The 16,969-nt window shown below is 37.4% G+C and overlaps 1 protein-coding gene across 1 annotated transcript; it reads left to right on the top strand.

Annotated features, from left to right (window-relative positions):
- Nucleotides 1-3: 3 nt before the first annotated feature.
- UBE3D (ubiquitin protein ligase E3D) lies at nucleotides 4-16,612 on the top strand (the record flags this gene model as incomplete). The annotated part of the gene is made up of 6 exons (XM_010167923.2): nucleotides 4-52; nucleotides 2,058-2,148; nucleotides 7,299-7,530; nucleotides 13,381-13,450; nucleotides 15,530-15,599; nucleotides 16,504-16,612. Coding segments are annotated over 6 exons (621 nt in total), but the record flags the coding sequence as incomplete, so codon positions are not given.
- Nucleotides 16,613-16,969: the final 357 nt, after the last annotated feature.

The following is a 16,969-nucleotide window of genomic DNA, read 5'->3' as shown; positions in this document are numbered from 1 at the left end:
GGGGACGCCCTGCACCTGCGCATGCGCCTGCTCCGCCCGCCTCCCAGCGCCGGTAAGGCCGGGGCGGGGTACGCGTCCGCGCTGCCCGGGAGGCGCTCGGGGGCTCGGTAAGGGGCGGCTTTGCTGGGGGTTACCTGGAGCCGCCCTGAGTGGGACTGTAAGGCGTGGGTCCTGCAGCCCAGGAAAGCCGCCCGAACCCGGCTGCAGCTGGTGGGTTGCACTGTGCGTCTGCTGCTGCTTTTTCTGACAGGCTCCTTCTGGCTCTGAATGGAAGATAGATCTGCTAAAATCTAATAAAACTGTCAGTTTTAAAACTCAGAAGTGCGAAAAGTGACGTAATGAAAGGGAAACACGGTTGCTGAGTAAGTGTTTTGCAGAGGAGTTTGAGAACTGCTCTCAGTTCTTCCCTGCCCCGTGCTTTACCTTGTTACTTCAAAATTGCTTTCTTCCCTTCCTATTCCGTGCTTGATAGCCGAAAATGCAGTACTATGATTCATCCAGGCTGTTGCACTGAGGTTGTCACCAACCACTTAATCATAAAGGATGGTGATGTTGTGTGGGAGCTGCTGGTTCTCCGTTTGCAGAGCTGAATGTTGCAGGTAACCTCCGCAGAGTTACCCTCTTCATTTCTGAGGTCCTCATTCAGGTCTAGAATGTGATTGCATAAATAGGAAGCGTGGTAGCATAGCTTCTATGCTACCTATAGCTTCTTTCATTCTAGCATCCAGGCTCAGTATGTTTACATTCATTAACAGGACGTGACACAGAAAGGTATTAAATAACACAGCATTGTCATCCTGTGGTTTTAACTGTCATTCTGTGGTATACCTGGTGCTTGCTTTCATTTTAGAATCCAACCTCAGTATGTTTAGATTAACTTAATAGGATGTGACACAGAAAGAGATTAAATAACACAAAATTGTCATTCTGTGGTTTTAAAGTAAAAATGACCAATAAAGTATGTGATGTACAATAATGGTTTCAGCACCAGAAACACAATCTGTGCATTTTATGGTATGCTGGGACTGCTTCTGTACGTTAATCTGTAATTGTGCATGTGCTTTGGTAATTCAGTTATACAAAAATTACTTAGGGTGTCTTATTAATGAGACATGCTTTAAAAGATCAAAGATGCAGTTTTAAAAATTTAGTTTTGAATGTTGTACCAGTGAAAAACATGTATGTGAACCAGGTAGTAGTCGCCATATATATTGGATAACCTTTGTTAGCCTTTAATGTTCTATATTTATATGCAAACTAGTTGTCTCTTACATGAAATTCTGGAACATTTGAAAGTATTTTTCATTTGTGTTTGCAACCTAAACCTTATATACTGAAATGCCAGTGCTGACAATATACTTTGATTCTTAAGTTTGAGAAAGTAGGCAATCCAAAACATATTCATACATAGAGCTAGGCTTATAGTTTTATTTTTCTTCCACCTAATGTTATTTGATAATTAGTGGAGGCTTTTATAGCTCCTTCTTTAATTTGGAAGAGTTATCTGAGCTGGCTTTTATGAGACTGTTTTTGCTTTGCTGGCCTGCAGAGGGTATTGCTCACTCTCTCTTCCTTGAGTGATACCACAGTGGCTGGTATCTTACCTGCCTGAAAATTTAAAACTAGTGCCCTTCACCCCCCCCACCAGCTATTTTGTGTTACATATTGGGATGTACCCTCATATTGCAGAGGCACTGATTAGCAGAAATATTATTACAAAAGAGTGGCCTTGAATTTTAATTCATACAATCTCTGTAATGATATCAATATCTCAGCTTCTCCTATGGAGAGGATTTGCACCTTTAAAGTAATTATTCATGTACACAATTCCTACTCAGTGATATGGGGCATGAGGTGGGGATGACAAGTTTTTCCTAAATCTAAGAACTTGCTCATGCAGGTAAATAAGTTAAGGTTGTGTTTAAAATGTCAGCATTTTGCTTTGTTTGTTAGATTCTTATCTTTATTGGTTTGAGGTATTTGGCAGGATTTTTCTGTACAAGTGACTAAAAATTTTACACAATTTTGAAGATTCGTATGTTTTTTTCTATCTATAGATTTGGTTTTTACTTTGAGGGAAAGCCTGAAACCTCAGAAGAATTACATCTTTTACTGTCAATCCTGTGGTGACATCATAGTAAAAGACCGGTGAGTACTGCAGTGTCCCATATTTATAACACTAAATGCCATAGTGATTTGTATTTGTGTTATTTTGTGTACTTAGAGAGAAAGCTAAAAGGTATTTAGTTTGAAATTGATAGATCGAGATTGAGAACACTTTTGAGGCACTACAGATGACTAAAAGCAGAATAACTTGAAACAGTTTTTCCCATTTATTAATTTACTTCTTGCTTTCATTCTGGCTGGAAAGTAGAAGTACCTTACAAAGGGAGTTTGGTGCATTGCCCTGGAAGCTGGGAAATTGGGATTCTTTTCCTGCTTGTCTGGTGTGCTTTGAGCGAGACATTTCCTTTTGTAGCTGGACTTCCCTATGTGTAGAATTTCTGCTTTGAGCTCTGTGGCTTTTTGTTCATACAGTATCTCTTTGCTCTCATTATAATAGCTTCTGGTTTTGCTGTACAAACAAAAAGCTGTAACATTTTGGCCGGGAAATACTGAAAATATTCATAGTTTTCATTGATTTAAAAAATACTTATGGTCTATTAGTAGCTGACATCTTTGCTATGTTGAAGGGAATAACACTGAAAATTTGAGCTTAGACTTCTTTCTTCCTCTGCACTTCAGGGATCCTCTTCAGTTCTGCTCAGTCTCTTATAAATTCCCTTCAGTCATCTTGCTGCAGTTATAGAGTGGCTACTCAGAATGGGGGTGTTGACCACAGCTCCCTTCTATCTGTCCAGCAAAGCCAACCTCCACATAGTTCAGGGACACCGAATTTGGGAGACGCAGGAGCTGTTTCCTAGCTGTGTGACTCGGCCTTATCTCTGTTCCTTAAAAAGTCTGCAGAGTGAATGAGAATTTTAATAAAAAGCTCCTGCATTTTCTGGCTCTTCTGATGGACAATTTTGACAGCTTCAGCTGGATATATACAAATTGTTAGTGATGCACTTGCAACCTTTTATGATCTGTGTCACTCCTAATACTCAAAATGGTAATACAACTGTGGTATGTTCTATAAACTGTTACTTTCTTGTCATACGTTTGGATTTATGGCTGGCTTGAATGTAACTGAATGAGCACTTCCTGGCTCTCACTTCTGAAGTGCCTTATCAGGAAGTCTAGTAATAACTCTTATTTTGATACATTTATAGAGTAATGAAACTTCTAATTTCTAGTCTGTAACATTTGCTTTCAAAAGCTATTGCACTTCTATATTTTCATTTCTGAGTGGGTGATTTCCTGAATTTCAGTGCATCAAATTCACGTGCACGGAGTTTGCGTCTTTTGGTTCCGCGAGGTGACGCAGTCAGAATTTTTGAGACATTTTTGTTCGTGGCACTTTGCTTGGCATTTCTCCTTGCAGGGAACCTCTGAGCCCCTCAAATGTCATCACTAAAAAAATATTGATGAGACAAGGGTAGAAGAGTGGAGCTGCCAGTGTATCCAACACCTTCTGTTCCAGCACTTACAAAAGGAAGACAGTGGCGTAGTCAGTACTTTTAGAATTTGTGTGCTGGTCTGTCCAGGGAGAGTGAGTATGCCATGGCAGCACAGGCAATGGGATCGAAGGAAAGTTGCAGAACTGTGTAAGGGGGAACTTACTAAAGTGTGAATGACTAGGAAAAGGTCTGTAATAAGAAAAACCTGAGATCTAGAAAGTGATAACCTTTGAGAAGACACTGAAATAAATTGGATTTAGTTTAGATAAGACTGTGGAGGAGACACAAGAGTCTTCCAATGTGTAAGAAGTTGCTGCAAAGAAGGTGGCAGTGGTTCTTCAATTGAAGCAAGAGGAGTTTAGATTAAAGTGAAAAAAAAAAAACCAAACAAACCTATTCTAAAGCTGGAAGCCATCATTTTGATGAATAGATTAGGAATGTTAGATGTAAGTGATCCTTCCTTAATGCAGAAAATGGACTCTAAATTTTCTGAAATCCCCTGGCTTAGTCTGTCTTCTTCCATGACTCTGATGGCTCTTCAGAGGTTAGGGCTATGCTCTCTACTTCTTCCCCATTGCCCTCACAGTAACCACACTGGAGGAAATTAGTTGATTTTTTTTAAATTTTCTTCCATGATTTAAGAGCTGCAAAGAATTTGGGATGCTTTCTTTTTTTTTCTCTCCTTCCAGTTAGGCTAAGTTTAGTTTATATATAAAATAATTCTTTAAGGCTTTATTTCCGCTGTGAAAAAAATCTTAAAGGCTGAATATTGTGAAAAATAAATTTCATAAATTGACTGTTAAGCAATAACCCTTTTCCTTAGTCCAAACACTGAGAATTTGTACCACATAAGTATTGTATTGAAAAAGTGATTGCAGGAGAAATCTTCTAATTACACTTTTCCTACATAAATAGCTTTAAACATGACAATTAACTGTCAAGCTGGGCTGTCTAAGATTTAGTAAGCAAATAAGGAAAACTGCTGTTAAAGAAATTCAGTTGGATCTTTTGTCTTTCTCTTTTGCTTGGATGGCACAGAAGGGTTATATGTTTGAAGTCCATTTTATTTCCACCTTTTGGAATTTTCAATAGATAGGATGATATTACTGGGTTCTTGGATATTAGTTAATAATGGTATTAGAGATTATTTTTCGTAGTCCAGTCTTACAAGGATTTCCATGGCCAAATCCTTACCTTAGCATGGAAGCCCACCTAAAAATTACATCCTTATGGCAGGACTCCTTTAGAGTTGTGCCTAACTTCTAGCTTTTAAAAATTAATTACCTAGGCTTCCTCTGTTTGGGACAGAGAACTTGCTCCAGGAGATTTAGCCTGACTATATTAAACACTGTCAGAAGGAGAAAGTTTCTCTTAAAGATCCCAACCTAAGAATTGTTTGTCTCTTTCTGACTGTGAAGTGCAGCCTAGGTGGCTATTTTAAAGTCAAAACTCGGTTGTTATTAGCAACTTTGTGGAGATGAGTCCCTCTCTTAGCTAGGTTTTATCACTGTATTTAGCAGCCTCAAGTTAGTCAGCACCCAGTAAACTTTAAACTTATTTCTTTGTTGCTTTTCTGGAAAGCTGCATTTTTTAGTGTTACATTTTTCCAGTTCTAGCAATCCAGAATATGGCTCCTTGCCTACGAATGGCAAAGCCTAAAATATAGCAGAAATGGCTGTATTTTCTCTATATCTCAATGTTAGGAGGAGTCTGTTTAGGAAGTTCCTACTGGTTGGAGCATCTGCTTTGGTTGGGCAGGAATTCAAGATCTTGATGCTCAAGACTGTGAGGGTAAGGAAAGGGTAATGTAATGAAACTGGACAGCATTAGTCTGCAGCTTAAAGGTAATCTCTGTCTCTTCCCCCCATATTTAACACTTGAAAAGACATTGCTGAGCAATGCCAGCTTTTTGTTGCTGTGGTGTAAAGAGTGATACATAGGAATGAAGACTTTTTTTCGGTGTGAGTCCGGGCAGTGAAACTATTTGTATAAGGCTGATGAGTAATCAGTCATTAGGCCAACGCCAGAATTCAGGTCCCACCGTGGCAGAATTGTGGTTGCATTTCAGACAATATATAAGACCTGAGAGAGTGAAGACAGTGATGAGTAGCGCTGAGAGGTGATCTTAGTTGTGGTAAAGCTGGGTCAGAGGACTAGTTATTCCAGCTTTCATCTGCAGGTGGGGCAAGCACAGTTTAAAATGTATTGTCGATCTAGAAAGAAGGAAGTTTTTAGAAAAGATTTTACTTTCACCTGCTCAACAATACAAAAGGCACAAGAAACTGCAATGGGAAGAACTGGCATCTTTGGAAAAGAATAGTCTGTGAACTGCAAGAAAAGGAAGGTGTCTTAACTGTTGACTTAGCAGCTGTGTGTTCATTTGCAAAACAGCAACATAAGCAAAGTTGTATTTGCAATTTTTAAGTAACGAGTGGAATCAAGAAACTCTATGTAAAGGTTTCAGACAACATCAGAAGAAATAAGGGAACAAAAGGAAAGCATTCAAGGAAACTAGGCTGTGAGCATAAAGCGCAGCTCTGCAACAAGCAGTACATCTCAAAAACTGTTAGAGAGGTGCACGCTGTTAAAGCCATTGCTTGTTGTTTTGGTAAAGGGACTGAATTTCTTCCCAGTGCAATAGTTTTCTAGAAAACACTGATTAAAGAAAGTGTAAATATGTGGACAGTATCCGTCAATACTTCTACATTCTTAATAAAATCACACGTGGTAGGACCACAGAATGGCTGTTGGAACTGTAGGCAGGAAAGTATTGACAACTGACTCATAATGATGGAGTCTCCTTCTCTGGAGACATTCAAAACCCGCCTGGACGCCTTTCTATGTGATCTGATTTAGGTTCCTGCTCTGGCAGGGGGATTGGACTGGATGATCTTTCGAGGTCCCTTCCAATCCCTGACATTCTGTGATTCTGTGAAACTGGTATTTATATAGCCACATGTATATATTCTAGCTTTAAGAGTAGATTTTATAACTTAAAGGTGTGATTCCAAACCTTGGCTTATAAAATCCTTTGGCACTGCATGTAGCCAAAGAAAGTAAGCTAAAAACAACACTGATAATGAAAGCACTGCCTGGTATTGCCTGGAGCAGCCTCCCTGGTCCATACAGCTGCCCAAGATAAAAGGATTTGTAGTTTTTTTATGTGACTTCTGAAACTTGAATCTGAATCTAAATTAAGATTGTGTTATCCCTTTTTTTTTAGTGAAGATATACTGCAGTATTTTTGTCAGATTTTAGCTTTTTCAAAGTCTGGTATCTGACTTTGAGGGGCTTCAAAGGACATACTCTTCCTTGCTGTGGCAGCAGTCCATTTCTGTTGGTTTTGTATCAACATTTGGTGCAAGGGAACTTTACAAGAAATAATAATAAATATAATTACAAAATGCCCATTGTTATATTTTTCATGATGGGGTAGAACTGTTTTCTGTGGTTCATTTCAAGAGAGGATTATGCCAAGTTCTGCCTTATAATCATTGGAGATTCACCCTTGGGAAATGCTTCATCATAAACTTGGCAGGAAATACTCAACCATTGCTTTCTCAGAATTCATCTGAAGAAAGTAAGTGCCTTTGACTGAAAGCAGAGTCAAGCACTTGGAGTAAGCACTTTGGAGAAAATGCCATACTTCCCTGCTTTTTGTAAGGAGTCCAAGCACTCTTTTACTGTCTCAGGAAATAATATAATATATTGATATATTTTTTTCTTCTTCCCTCATAGGAAATTTCTGAGAGTTCTTCCTCTACCAAGTGAAAACTGGAGTTCTTTAGTTGAAGAGTGGTGTTGTCACGCTAACCCCTTTGCCAGGAGCACTTTGCACCCTCAGCGTGATGACTGTTTTCTTGGAGATACTTTTTTTCTGTTGCATTCAGGAAGTAAATCACATGTGCCTGAATCTCCCATGTGCTGCTCAGAGACTGGACACTATGCTGCTCAGAGCGGCTCCAACTTGGTAAAATATTTTGTTTGAATAACTCTTAAGTGAATGTATTTGGACTTTTTTTTCTTGTAAACCACTTTTTTTGTCACTGGTTTATTAAACTTGTATGTATTACAGAGTTGTTTTGAAGGTCATAGGGAGTTGTTGACATTCAGTTGTACAGAAACCAGAAAATATTCTAAGTTATGATTTAGATTTTCTAAAGCATGCACCATGGTCTTGATATTGACCCAAATATGCAAGAAGAAATTCTTTCTATAAACTGAATTAGAAACTGTTTAATTATGTAGTATTAAACCCAAATATTTCCCAAAAAAATATCCTGAGTGAAGGACATCAACATTTAGTAAAATAATAACTGTAATGGGTTAGGAGTTTGTCAAAGGGTAATGGAGCAAAGAACAAGGAGGAAACTGGAGTAACAATGCTTTTTCTTCTCAACCTGTGATTGGATACATAAGCATAAATATGATAAAAGGAAGGTGTGATTTGTGGTTTTTTTGTTAGCTTTAGAAAGACTCATAAAAATCAGAATGTGTTTTGGGTTCAGATGTGGCTGTCTTACACTCTTAGAATATAGTAAGGAAACTGAGTTTGTCTGACTGCTCTCTCTAGTGAAAGGGACCTGCCACCCCAGGTTATAACTCTCTGTGTCAGTGTTTCTGAAATGTTCCAGGAGGGGATTTATCCATCAGCTGGGTGTCTAGGAAGGGGGCTGTCACTTGGCTACAAGTGATACAACATTTATTTTGCCCAGGAAAAAAATAATTGTAGGGATACTGATGTTTCAATGGTGGGATAAAACCCATGAAGTGCTTTACTAATCTTGGAAATCTAGCACTTGTATAACAGTTTAAGCAGTAGTCTTTTCTTCTTCTACCAGCAGAACATCCAGGAATTTTGTTCATCAAAGCCTACATTTACATAAAGTCTTTTCTGTTAATCTGCTGTTTGTATTTGTGCTGACAAAGGCTGGACCTGCAGATACCATCTTTTCTTCCAATCCTATATATTAAACCTAATTATGGAAATCCTTCTACAATTATGGCAACTGTTGCTACCTTGGCAACTTGTATCTATAACAGCTGATGACTTGCTATGTACAGGTTCCCAACAAGAAGCTTTTGATCTGTTGAGATGTAACACCAGAGGCCCTGATTCCTGTCTGCTCCTTAGCGTCATTAGAGATTTGTATTATCCCCAGTTAAATCACCAGGATTCTCGCAGTTCAGCGGTTGCTGGTGCAATGCATCCAAGCGAACCATCTGCTTGGGAAACAGTTCTGTCCTGTGATCCATAGCTCCAAGTCTTGCAGCTGTGGTCCCTTTGGTTTCTTGTTCTATTGTTTTTAGAAAAGCAGAATATGGGGAGGGAAAAATAAGATCTGATCCCTGAAAAGATACCAGCATGGGAGAAGCAGATTAATGTGGATTAACTCTGTGGCAATCTGAGTTATTTCTTCTAAGTATCCTTCAGAAGAAGGCCGAGCAGAAGATTCCCAATTTCTAAGAGGACAATGCTTTCTGCCAAAGGTCCCCAAAATGAATTAGCTCACATTTCAGTAGACTCAAAAGAGGTCTTAGAACAATGGAAACAAAGATGGGAAGAGGCAGGGTGCATGGAGTTTATATTGCAGCCCAAAGACAGAGGAGCAGTCTGCCCAACACGCTTCTTAAATCAATCAAAGAGAATGTTAGGCAGAAAAGGGTTGTTTTTAAGGCAGCAACATGATAAAAGGGTGTGGGACAAAGATGCTACTGAGATACAGGTCAAACTAGGATAACAGCAGAACTTTTGAATGAAGGAGGCTGTTTTCTGCCAGAGGCATACAATAGTGGTTTAATGTGATGAATTTTCACATTTGCTTCCTTAAACTAGCATTGAAGTTGAGAACACTTTCCTTGTTTGTGTCAAACCCCTCTTTCTACATTTTCCATACTTGTAATTAATTCTCATTTCTGTGTTTGCATATTTCCAGCGTCACTCGATTGCCAAGCAAATGAGCAAAACCTTAAGATCGAGCAGAAACTGGACTAATAAGGAAAAAACCCTCATACTGAAACATAAAATTCTTCCATAATATGAGTAACAGAAAGTTAAGGCGAGATAGATTGCTACTGGCATAAATGTTCTCATTTCAGAGAATATTGTTACAGTCTGCCCCAGTGTGAAAGTTCTTTTTTAATTGCATTGCAGTTCTTTGAAAAGTGTTTGCCTATGACCAAAATAGTAGCAGGAATTTACCAGAGATGCTTAAACAATCTTTTCCAGCCTCCAGTGGGACCAAGACAGCATCTGTCCATTGCAAACATATTTCTCACACCTATTAGTCTCTTCCAGTGTAACACAGTTTTTAAATGTCACATGGTCTTGCAGCATGCTAATAGTATCTCTTGGGGAAAATATTTTCCCTGACACCATATCAGGGATCCTTAGGAATAGAAACAGAAAATATCAGGCTGGTGATCCACCTCCATCTGCAGATTGCCAGCAGCTGCAAGTTGTCAAATAGATATATTGATTTAATTAGTCTAGCTAGAACTATTGCTTTTTTCTGTTGAAGCATGATACAATGAGTTAGTGGGCTTTTTTAGGTACTATACTGCACAGTTCTCAGCTAGCACCTGTAATTGTAGTCAGAAAAAAAACATTTAAGTTGTAGCTTTCAAGGAACTACTGTATATTATATACTTGTGCTGTGCAATATTTGTACAAACCTCAAATACTGGTTTTCATACAACCCAGCCTGCTTATGCTTGCTCTTCATGTTAAGCAAATAATTTTACTGTGTATGTTTGAGAGGAGTAGCAAGGTAGGAATTGGGAAAGGGGGTAACTATGTATATATAAATGAGATGTTTTTTTCTGATCTCCCTAACAAAGGGGCTGTACTTCCAACATAGTCAGGTGTCTGAAGCTTTAACAGAGGCTGTCGGGCTCTCCCTGGAGCTTTTAGTTTGATTCCTGGTTTGTGAGGAACAAGCAGAACTTTGTGATCATAATTTCAGATTCCATGTGGGACACTTTCTGTTTTTCATGGAGCTAGAGTGATCCTTTCTGTTCATTTTATTATTTGCATACAGATTTGTACAGATTCAGAGAACTCTGTCAGGCATTTCCAGCTTCAAATCTATCAGTTGTGTGTGAGCTATAGTTTTGAGAAAGACATCCAGTGTTGATTAAATACTTCAAATGATGGAAGCTTTATCGCATTCCTTGGTAACCTATTTCAGTGGTTAATTATCCTCACTCTTTGCTGCCTTCTTATTAAACTAAGCACACTAAGAATTGCAACTATCTCTTTTTATCTCTGAAGTGTATTGTGTTGTAGAAGTTTTCCAAACCTTTTTCCAAATTTTTAACATACTTTATAGATCCATTTTTGCAGTAGTCACCTCACTAATTCTGAAGATGTTATATTTTTCTGTTTATCCATGTCAACTATCGAGTTGTTCATGCATTCAGAGATCATATTTGCCCTTTCTTTTGCAGCATCTCATTAGTAACTCTGGATTGGTTAACTACCATCGTCTAAATTCTTTTGATTTTTGCTGTCTGTGCCTATGTATTCCTTTATTTTATCAACACTGACTTTGTTGTTGCTGTTGTTTCTGAATACATGATCTGGCATTTGGCTGTATTTTAGTGTAGATTGTAAATTAAGCACAACCTACTTAATGATCCAGACTGGTGTGTAAAGCTTCTGTATCTCTCTTGTTTAACCCTTTCCTATCATTGCAGCGGGAAGTACTTAAACTTTTCCATAGAGTAACTAAAAAAATTGGCCTAATGTGTCTGACTTGTCTATGATCTCTTTCATCACCAGTCTAATCACAGAACACATGTCCTTCAAGGTACTTGAATTAGAATAAATCAATTAAAAAAAACCCCAACATTATTCATTTTTCGATTAGTGCTTAGAAATCTGTGTAGTCTGAAAGTCCATAATCCAGGTTCTGAAAAGAATGGACGTATGTAATGGACATATCTCAAAACTTACCTTTGTACTTATCTGACATAGCTAGGGCCATTGGATTTACTTCATGCTGGGTTTTGTTTTTTGTGGTTTTTTTAAATAATTTAGTGATGTGGCAGGCCACAGAGCACCACTTTTTGTTCTGGACATCAGTCCAATGTATCATCCTCATGCCTTTTAAAATTTGAATACTAAGGAGTATGATAATGATGAATAAAAGCTATGCTTCCTGAAGAGCGCCTGTGTGTTCATTCCAGTTGGAATCTATGAGAACTGTCACCATCTTTTACAAAGATTACAGAAAAAGATAAATTCTGAGTTTTTTTCCCCTCAACTAGTTTAATTTATGCTAACTTTAAATATTATTTTTGTAGACATGTGCTGCAATGTGATTTCTCAAGTTCATAGTAACTTGTTTGGACTTATAAACCAAGCCAATGAAACAGTAATTGTTTAATTACATATGGGTATTTTTGTGGACTGTATACTGTATGAACAATTATAAAGGTGATTATACAAAGACTACATGGAAAAATCAAATTTAGGTGTTTTCTCATTACATTCTCAGGATTTCTAGCTTCAGAAGTGTTTATTAACTCAGGAGCATCATGGTGGTTGTATATATGTACTGCTTCCAGACCAGAGCTGTCCTGCTACACCCAGGTTACTAAGCCCACACAGAACCAGTTCTGGAATTTAGATTTGGATTAAAGTAGGTGTTGTGCTTCCTTGTATCTTTATACGGATACTGAATTTAAACATTAACACTTGAATTAGTAGGAGTGTTACTGGGGCAGATCACACGTTCATCCAGAAATGAGATCTTTTTCAGTGGGCAGTAGTGGATGCATAAGAGCAAGGCAAGTATTGAGTGATGTTTTGGCCAGTGTAGAGAATTCTTGAACTAGATGTTGTCATCCTCATTTTTGGTTTTTAATAAGCCCTTGATGAACATTGCTTCCCCTGAATTTCTGAAGACTTTTTGAGCTTAAGTGTACTTTTAGTATGAAAAATACTTTCCTGTAGTGAGTACCAAAGTATATATTATACATTATATGACAAATACCTTTGTTTTCTTTGATAGAAACCAGGTTACAATTTCATAATATGAGCTATGGGAGGAAAAGTTTTTTTCCTCTTTAGCTTTTCCTAAACATTCGTGATTTTGTATATCTCAGTGATACCCCTCAGTTTTCTGTCTTTCATGCTCTCTTCCATTATGTGTGGGTTTTTTGCCACATATGGAAACTGTTTTGCACATCTGACAATTTAGTAATTGAATACTGAATTATTCTTTGTCAGTACCTTTTCTGTTTTTGCTTGAATTGAGGGAGAGGGGTTGTTTAAGAACAGAATCCACCTCATCTTTCTGTAATATCATGCTATGTTGTGTTCTTCAGCTGTTCCCTAGTAATTCAAAATACTCTGTGGATATTTTCTGCTCTCTGCTGAACATTGAACTGATATTCCTATAAAATTATCCACAGTGGCTAGAACTTTTTACTGAGTGATAGTAGTCACATTGCCACATAATATTTTATATATTATGTATATATTTCGGAATACTTCTTTTCATTATCTTACCCTCATTGAAATAAAATTTACCTTATCCTTTTATTGTCCAGTCACTCGATATTACAAGATTCTCCTGTTAGCTATTGCAGGTTATGCTGTGTGATCGGTATATTGCCAGATTTCAAAACTAGGATGAAACTTGCAAGCAAGTCAAAGTGTAGAAAGCTGAAATACTGAATGCAAATCTGTGTGTATGTAAACATAAAGAGAACAGAAACAAGTACCAAGTTCACTCTCTGCTCTGGAGAGTATGTTAGTACTGTACATTCCTTTTTCAGAAAAACTCAGTAATCACATTTCTTTGTCCTACAGAAATCAAAGGAAAATACCAGAGTAACTTGTAAGCGCTGCAAGACAATGCTGGGAGAAAAAGTATCACCAGGTATGGGGTGTACAAACCAAACTAGACTTCACTGCATCAACCATTGAACACTGGGGGTTAAAAATTCTGGAGGAAAGTAGTTTATCAGTAAGGTGCAGGGCTGATTCCTGTGTGTTTGTCTCATTCCTCTCTGGGACAGATGAGGTTGTTGCTTCCACTGGTAGACCTTGAAAGTGATTTATGACAGGGATTTTCTTCATCCTTGTTTCCGTGGCACATTTGGCTAATTCTAAAGCTTTGGAAGACTCAGTGCATGATTCCAGTTTACTAGGAATCCCAGTAAAAAAGGAGACCTGAGAAATTACGGGTTGTTTATTTTGCTGTCAGTCCTACAGAATAGTGGAAACATTAATTCAGAACTTCAACACAGTTCTAGAAGCTAAAGGTATGATTGCTAACAGCCAGCCTCGTTTCTTTGAAAGGAAACCTTGTCAAAGAAACAGGTTACCTCTTGTCATCCTCCAATAATAAGATGATGAGATTATTGGTTTAAAAGCTGTCATTATATTGAATCAGCAGGGCTCACCTGCAGTAGTGTAAAATGAGTTTCTGCTGTTTTTTAAAATGTAGTTATTAAAAAGAGAGAAGCAATGATACGACTGTTACTAGCAGGGTTCATTCTTTCATTCTCCCTCTGTTCCACTGCATCAGTCAGTGGAAGCCTGGCTCAGTTCAGAGATATGGAGAATACAAAAACTTGTCAGAAAATGCAATGCCTGTTTAAGAAATGAGTCATGAGGATACACAAGACAGAAGGTCTTCTGTTACCAAAGGTTCCAGTTGTCCTGTACGGGTATCTGAGCAGTATAGGCTTTAATAAAACCCCGTTTAAGGTAGGATGTTTGGAAGCCCACGATGCAGATTGTAAGACTTTGAGAAAACAGTGTGCTTTACAGATCAACTCTATTCCCTTATATGATTTTTTTTACTTGGGAAATCCCACCTTCTGTCTCTCTGCAAGCAAACATCTCCTTAATTCCCAATACCCTTGCAACAGTAGCACCAATGCCTTACTTAAGGAGTAATCTAGGGAGCTAGAGTGACTGAATGGCTTCTTTTCCTCCTGTCTCCCAGGACTAGGCACAGTGTGGAACAGACTGAAATTAAACTTAGAGGTAAAATATAATATATATAGAACAGTAAGGATAATTTAAAAAGTGTAGTGCTTGTCTGGTGAAGCGGTGAGATTATCAAGCCTTTGGAATCTTTAAAACAGATTGTCTTTCTGAAATACTTGCTTTCATCCATGTTTAATGGTGTGTGTGAACAGAGATCATATGAGATCATATCTGCCTTTACAATGTATGGAACTGATGAATCTTTGCTGTTGTTTACATGCTAAGGCTTAGTGGAATTAATTTATTTACTCTCTATGCTTAACCTGTTCTGCTGGCCCTCTGGTTAGGCTGTATTTGTAGCATAGACCCAGAGCTTCAATATGATAATCTTTGACCTAATTTTATTGATGGGGATTAAATTCTGTACTCAAACACTTCCATTTAGTGTTAAAGGCTGCCTTAGTGGAGCTTTTGGGGAAGAGTTACATTAGAACTCGTAGTGCATGCAGTATTAGTGTTGAGTTAGTGAAATTTTTGGAAAGAAGTTCTATTTTGCTCTTTGAGCAAAGAAGAAAATTATTCCCCTGTGTGTGCTGTTATTAAAACTGTCTCTTGTGATTCACTGCAGCATTACTGAGCAGCAGAGGGTACTAAAATACTTATGTAAGCTATGCTGATCCCAGTGCTTTAGGGAAGTTCTTTCAATTCATCTTTCAGGTTTGGCTTGAGCTCTTGCTTGCTTTGTTTCAAGATGATTGTTCCCAGCATTAAACAAGGATCAATATGAATGACAAATTGCAGATCATGTAATTAGTTCAGAGCAGTTTTCTTCTGGCAATGTATGTTATCTGTTATTGGTTGCTTCTCCTCCCACAAACCAAAGCAGAATTTGACCATCTGCTGCACCTCTTAATTGAGTCCCGAACAGAAGTTTAATTAGTATAGTGATATGGTGATTTACAGTCTATTCTTAACAAGTCTGTTATTCTGTTGTACTTGAAAAATGTTTATGTCATTTTAGATACCATTAAATATTATGTCACCGAGGTGATTATTTGGCCGTCTGAGGGAAGTTTCAGCACAACACCAAGGTAAAAAATAAAAATGTAAAAAAAATCTGATTATTTGCTCAGGTTTATGTTTTGGAAAGGTGCTAGCAATGTAGCAAAATTTTAGTTTCTTGAATAAAAAGAAAAAAACCATAATAACAAAGCTCAGTCAAATTATAAGTAATCATCACAGAATTAAGCACTGTAAAAGTAGTGCAGTCTGAATTCACTCATGTACAATTTTGTTTGCTTGTCTTTGTGTGAGTTTCTGTGTGCTTGTTTGTGTGTGTATGATGCAGAAGGAGAGAGACTGTATATAATTTGTCACAGTGTCTCACTATTCAGATGATAAGCCAAAATACAATACTTATTTATTTTGAACTATTTAAGTTTGCATGATATCTGTTGTCTAATTATGGAAATGGAAAATTACATTATGTAAAGTTAAATTAAGTAAAGCTTGAAATGTTTACTTGGAAGTGAGATTTTTTAATTTTCAAGTAATTCAGTTTGAAGTTGAGACTAAGATGAAACAGAACTTGATCTAGCTGTCTTGTATCATGCACTATGAATCAATCACGATTCTTTCCTTTTGTGAATTATTTTTGAATTATGTGCATCATTCTGAACTTTGTGATCATATATGTAAAATATAATAGATAAAAGCTTTTATTCAGCATTTGATATTTGGTGTTGGTCCAATAAAGGATGTGGAGCAATTTAGACTGCTGATCTATTAAAAAATTCCTGTTGCAGGAAGTAGAAAGTCTTCTGTTTTTTGGGGAGAGAGAGGTAAAGAAGCCCCATCGCTCCACAGAAAGTGGTTGTAGGATGTGATGGAATTGACAGTATGGAGATGCTCATCTATTTGTACTGCATCAATATGAATGACTTCGCCCATGTAGTCGTTATGAAAACATATAATATGTTGTTAATTCTTAAACAGGTCTCATTTCATACAGAGCATGGTTGCTCAGTGTCTTATGGAATTGTCCTCCACTAAAAGCACATTTAGATTCACCATAAAAGGAGATGATGGAAAAATCTATATTCTGGTAAGTATTTTTTTATCTCGAAAATTTTAACCTATGGATCCCAGCTCCTAAAATGTATTACTTATGCTGATCATAATTGTATGTATAAAAAACATTAATTAATTCAAATTCTTGTGTTGAAGTAGCTCTGAATAGTTCTATTTGAATAGAAAATTTCCCCCTGTTTTTTTAATCTAAGTAGATATACATATAGAAATTTTCTCTATTAATACAGTAATGAAAGTACTATGAATACACCACAGGTAGCACAGAAATAACCATTATCTATTCAGAAAGTACAGAAAGCTTATTTTGACTTTATAATATGTATCTCATCTTCTTGCTCCAGTGCTTCTTATCTTTAATCACCAGAAGTTC

Source organism: Antrostomus carolinensis, unplaced genomic scaffold (assembly GCF_000700745.2).
Source record: "Antrostomus carolinensis isolate BGI_N321 unplaced genomic scaffold, ASM70074v2 scaffold56285, whole genome shotgun sequence".
Classification (NCBI taxonomy): Eukaryota; Metazoa; Chordata; class Aves; order Caprimulgiformes; family Caprimulgidae; genus Antrostomus; species Antrostomus carolinensis.
This window is presented reverse-complemented; position numbering and strand designations above follow the sequence as displayed.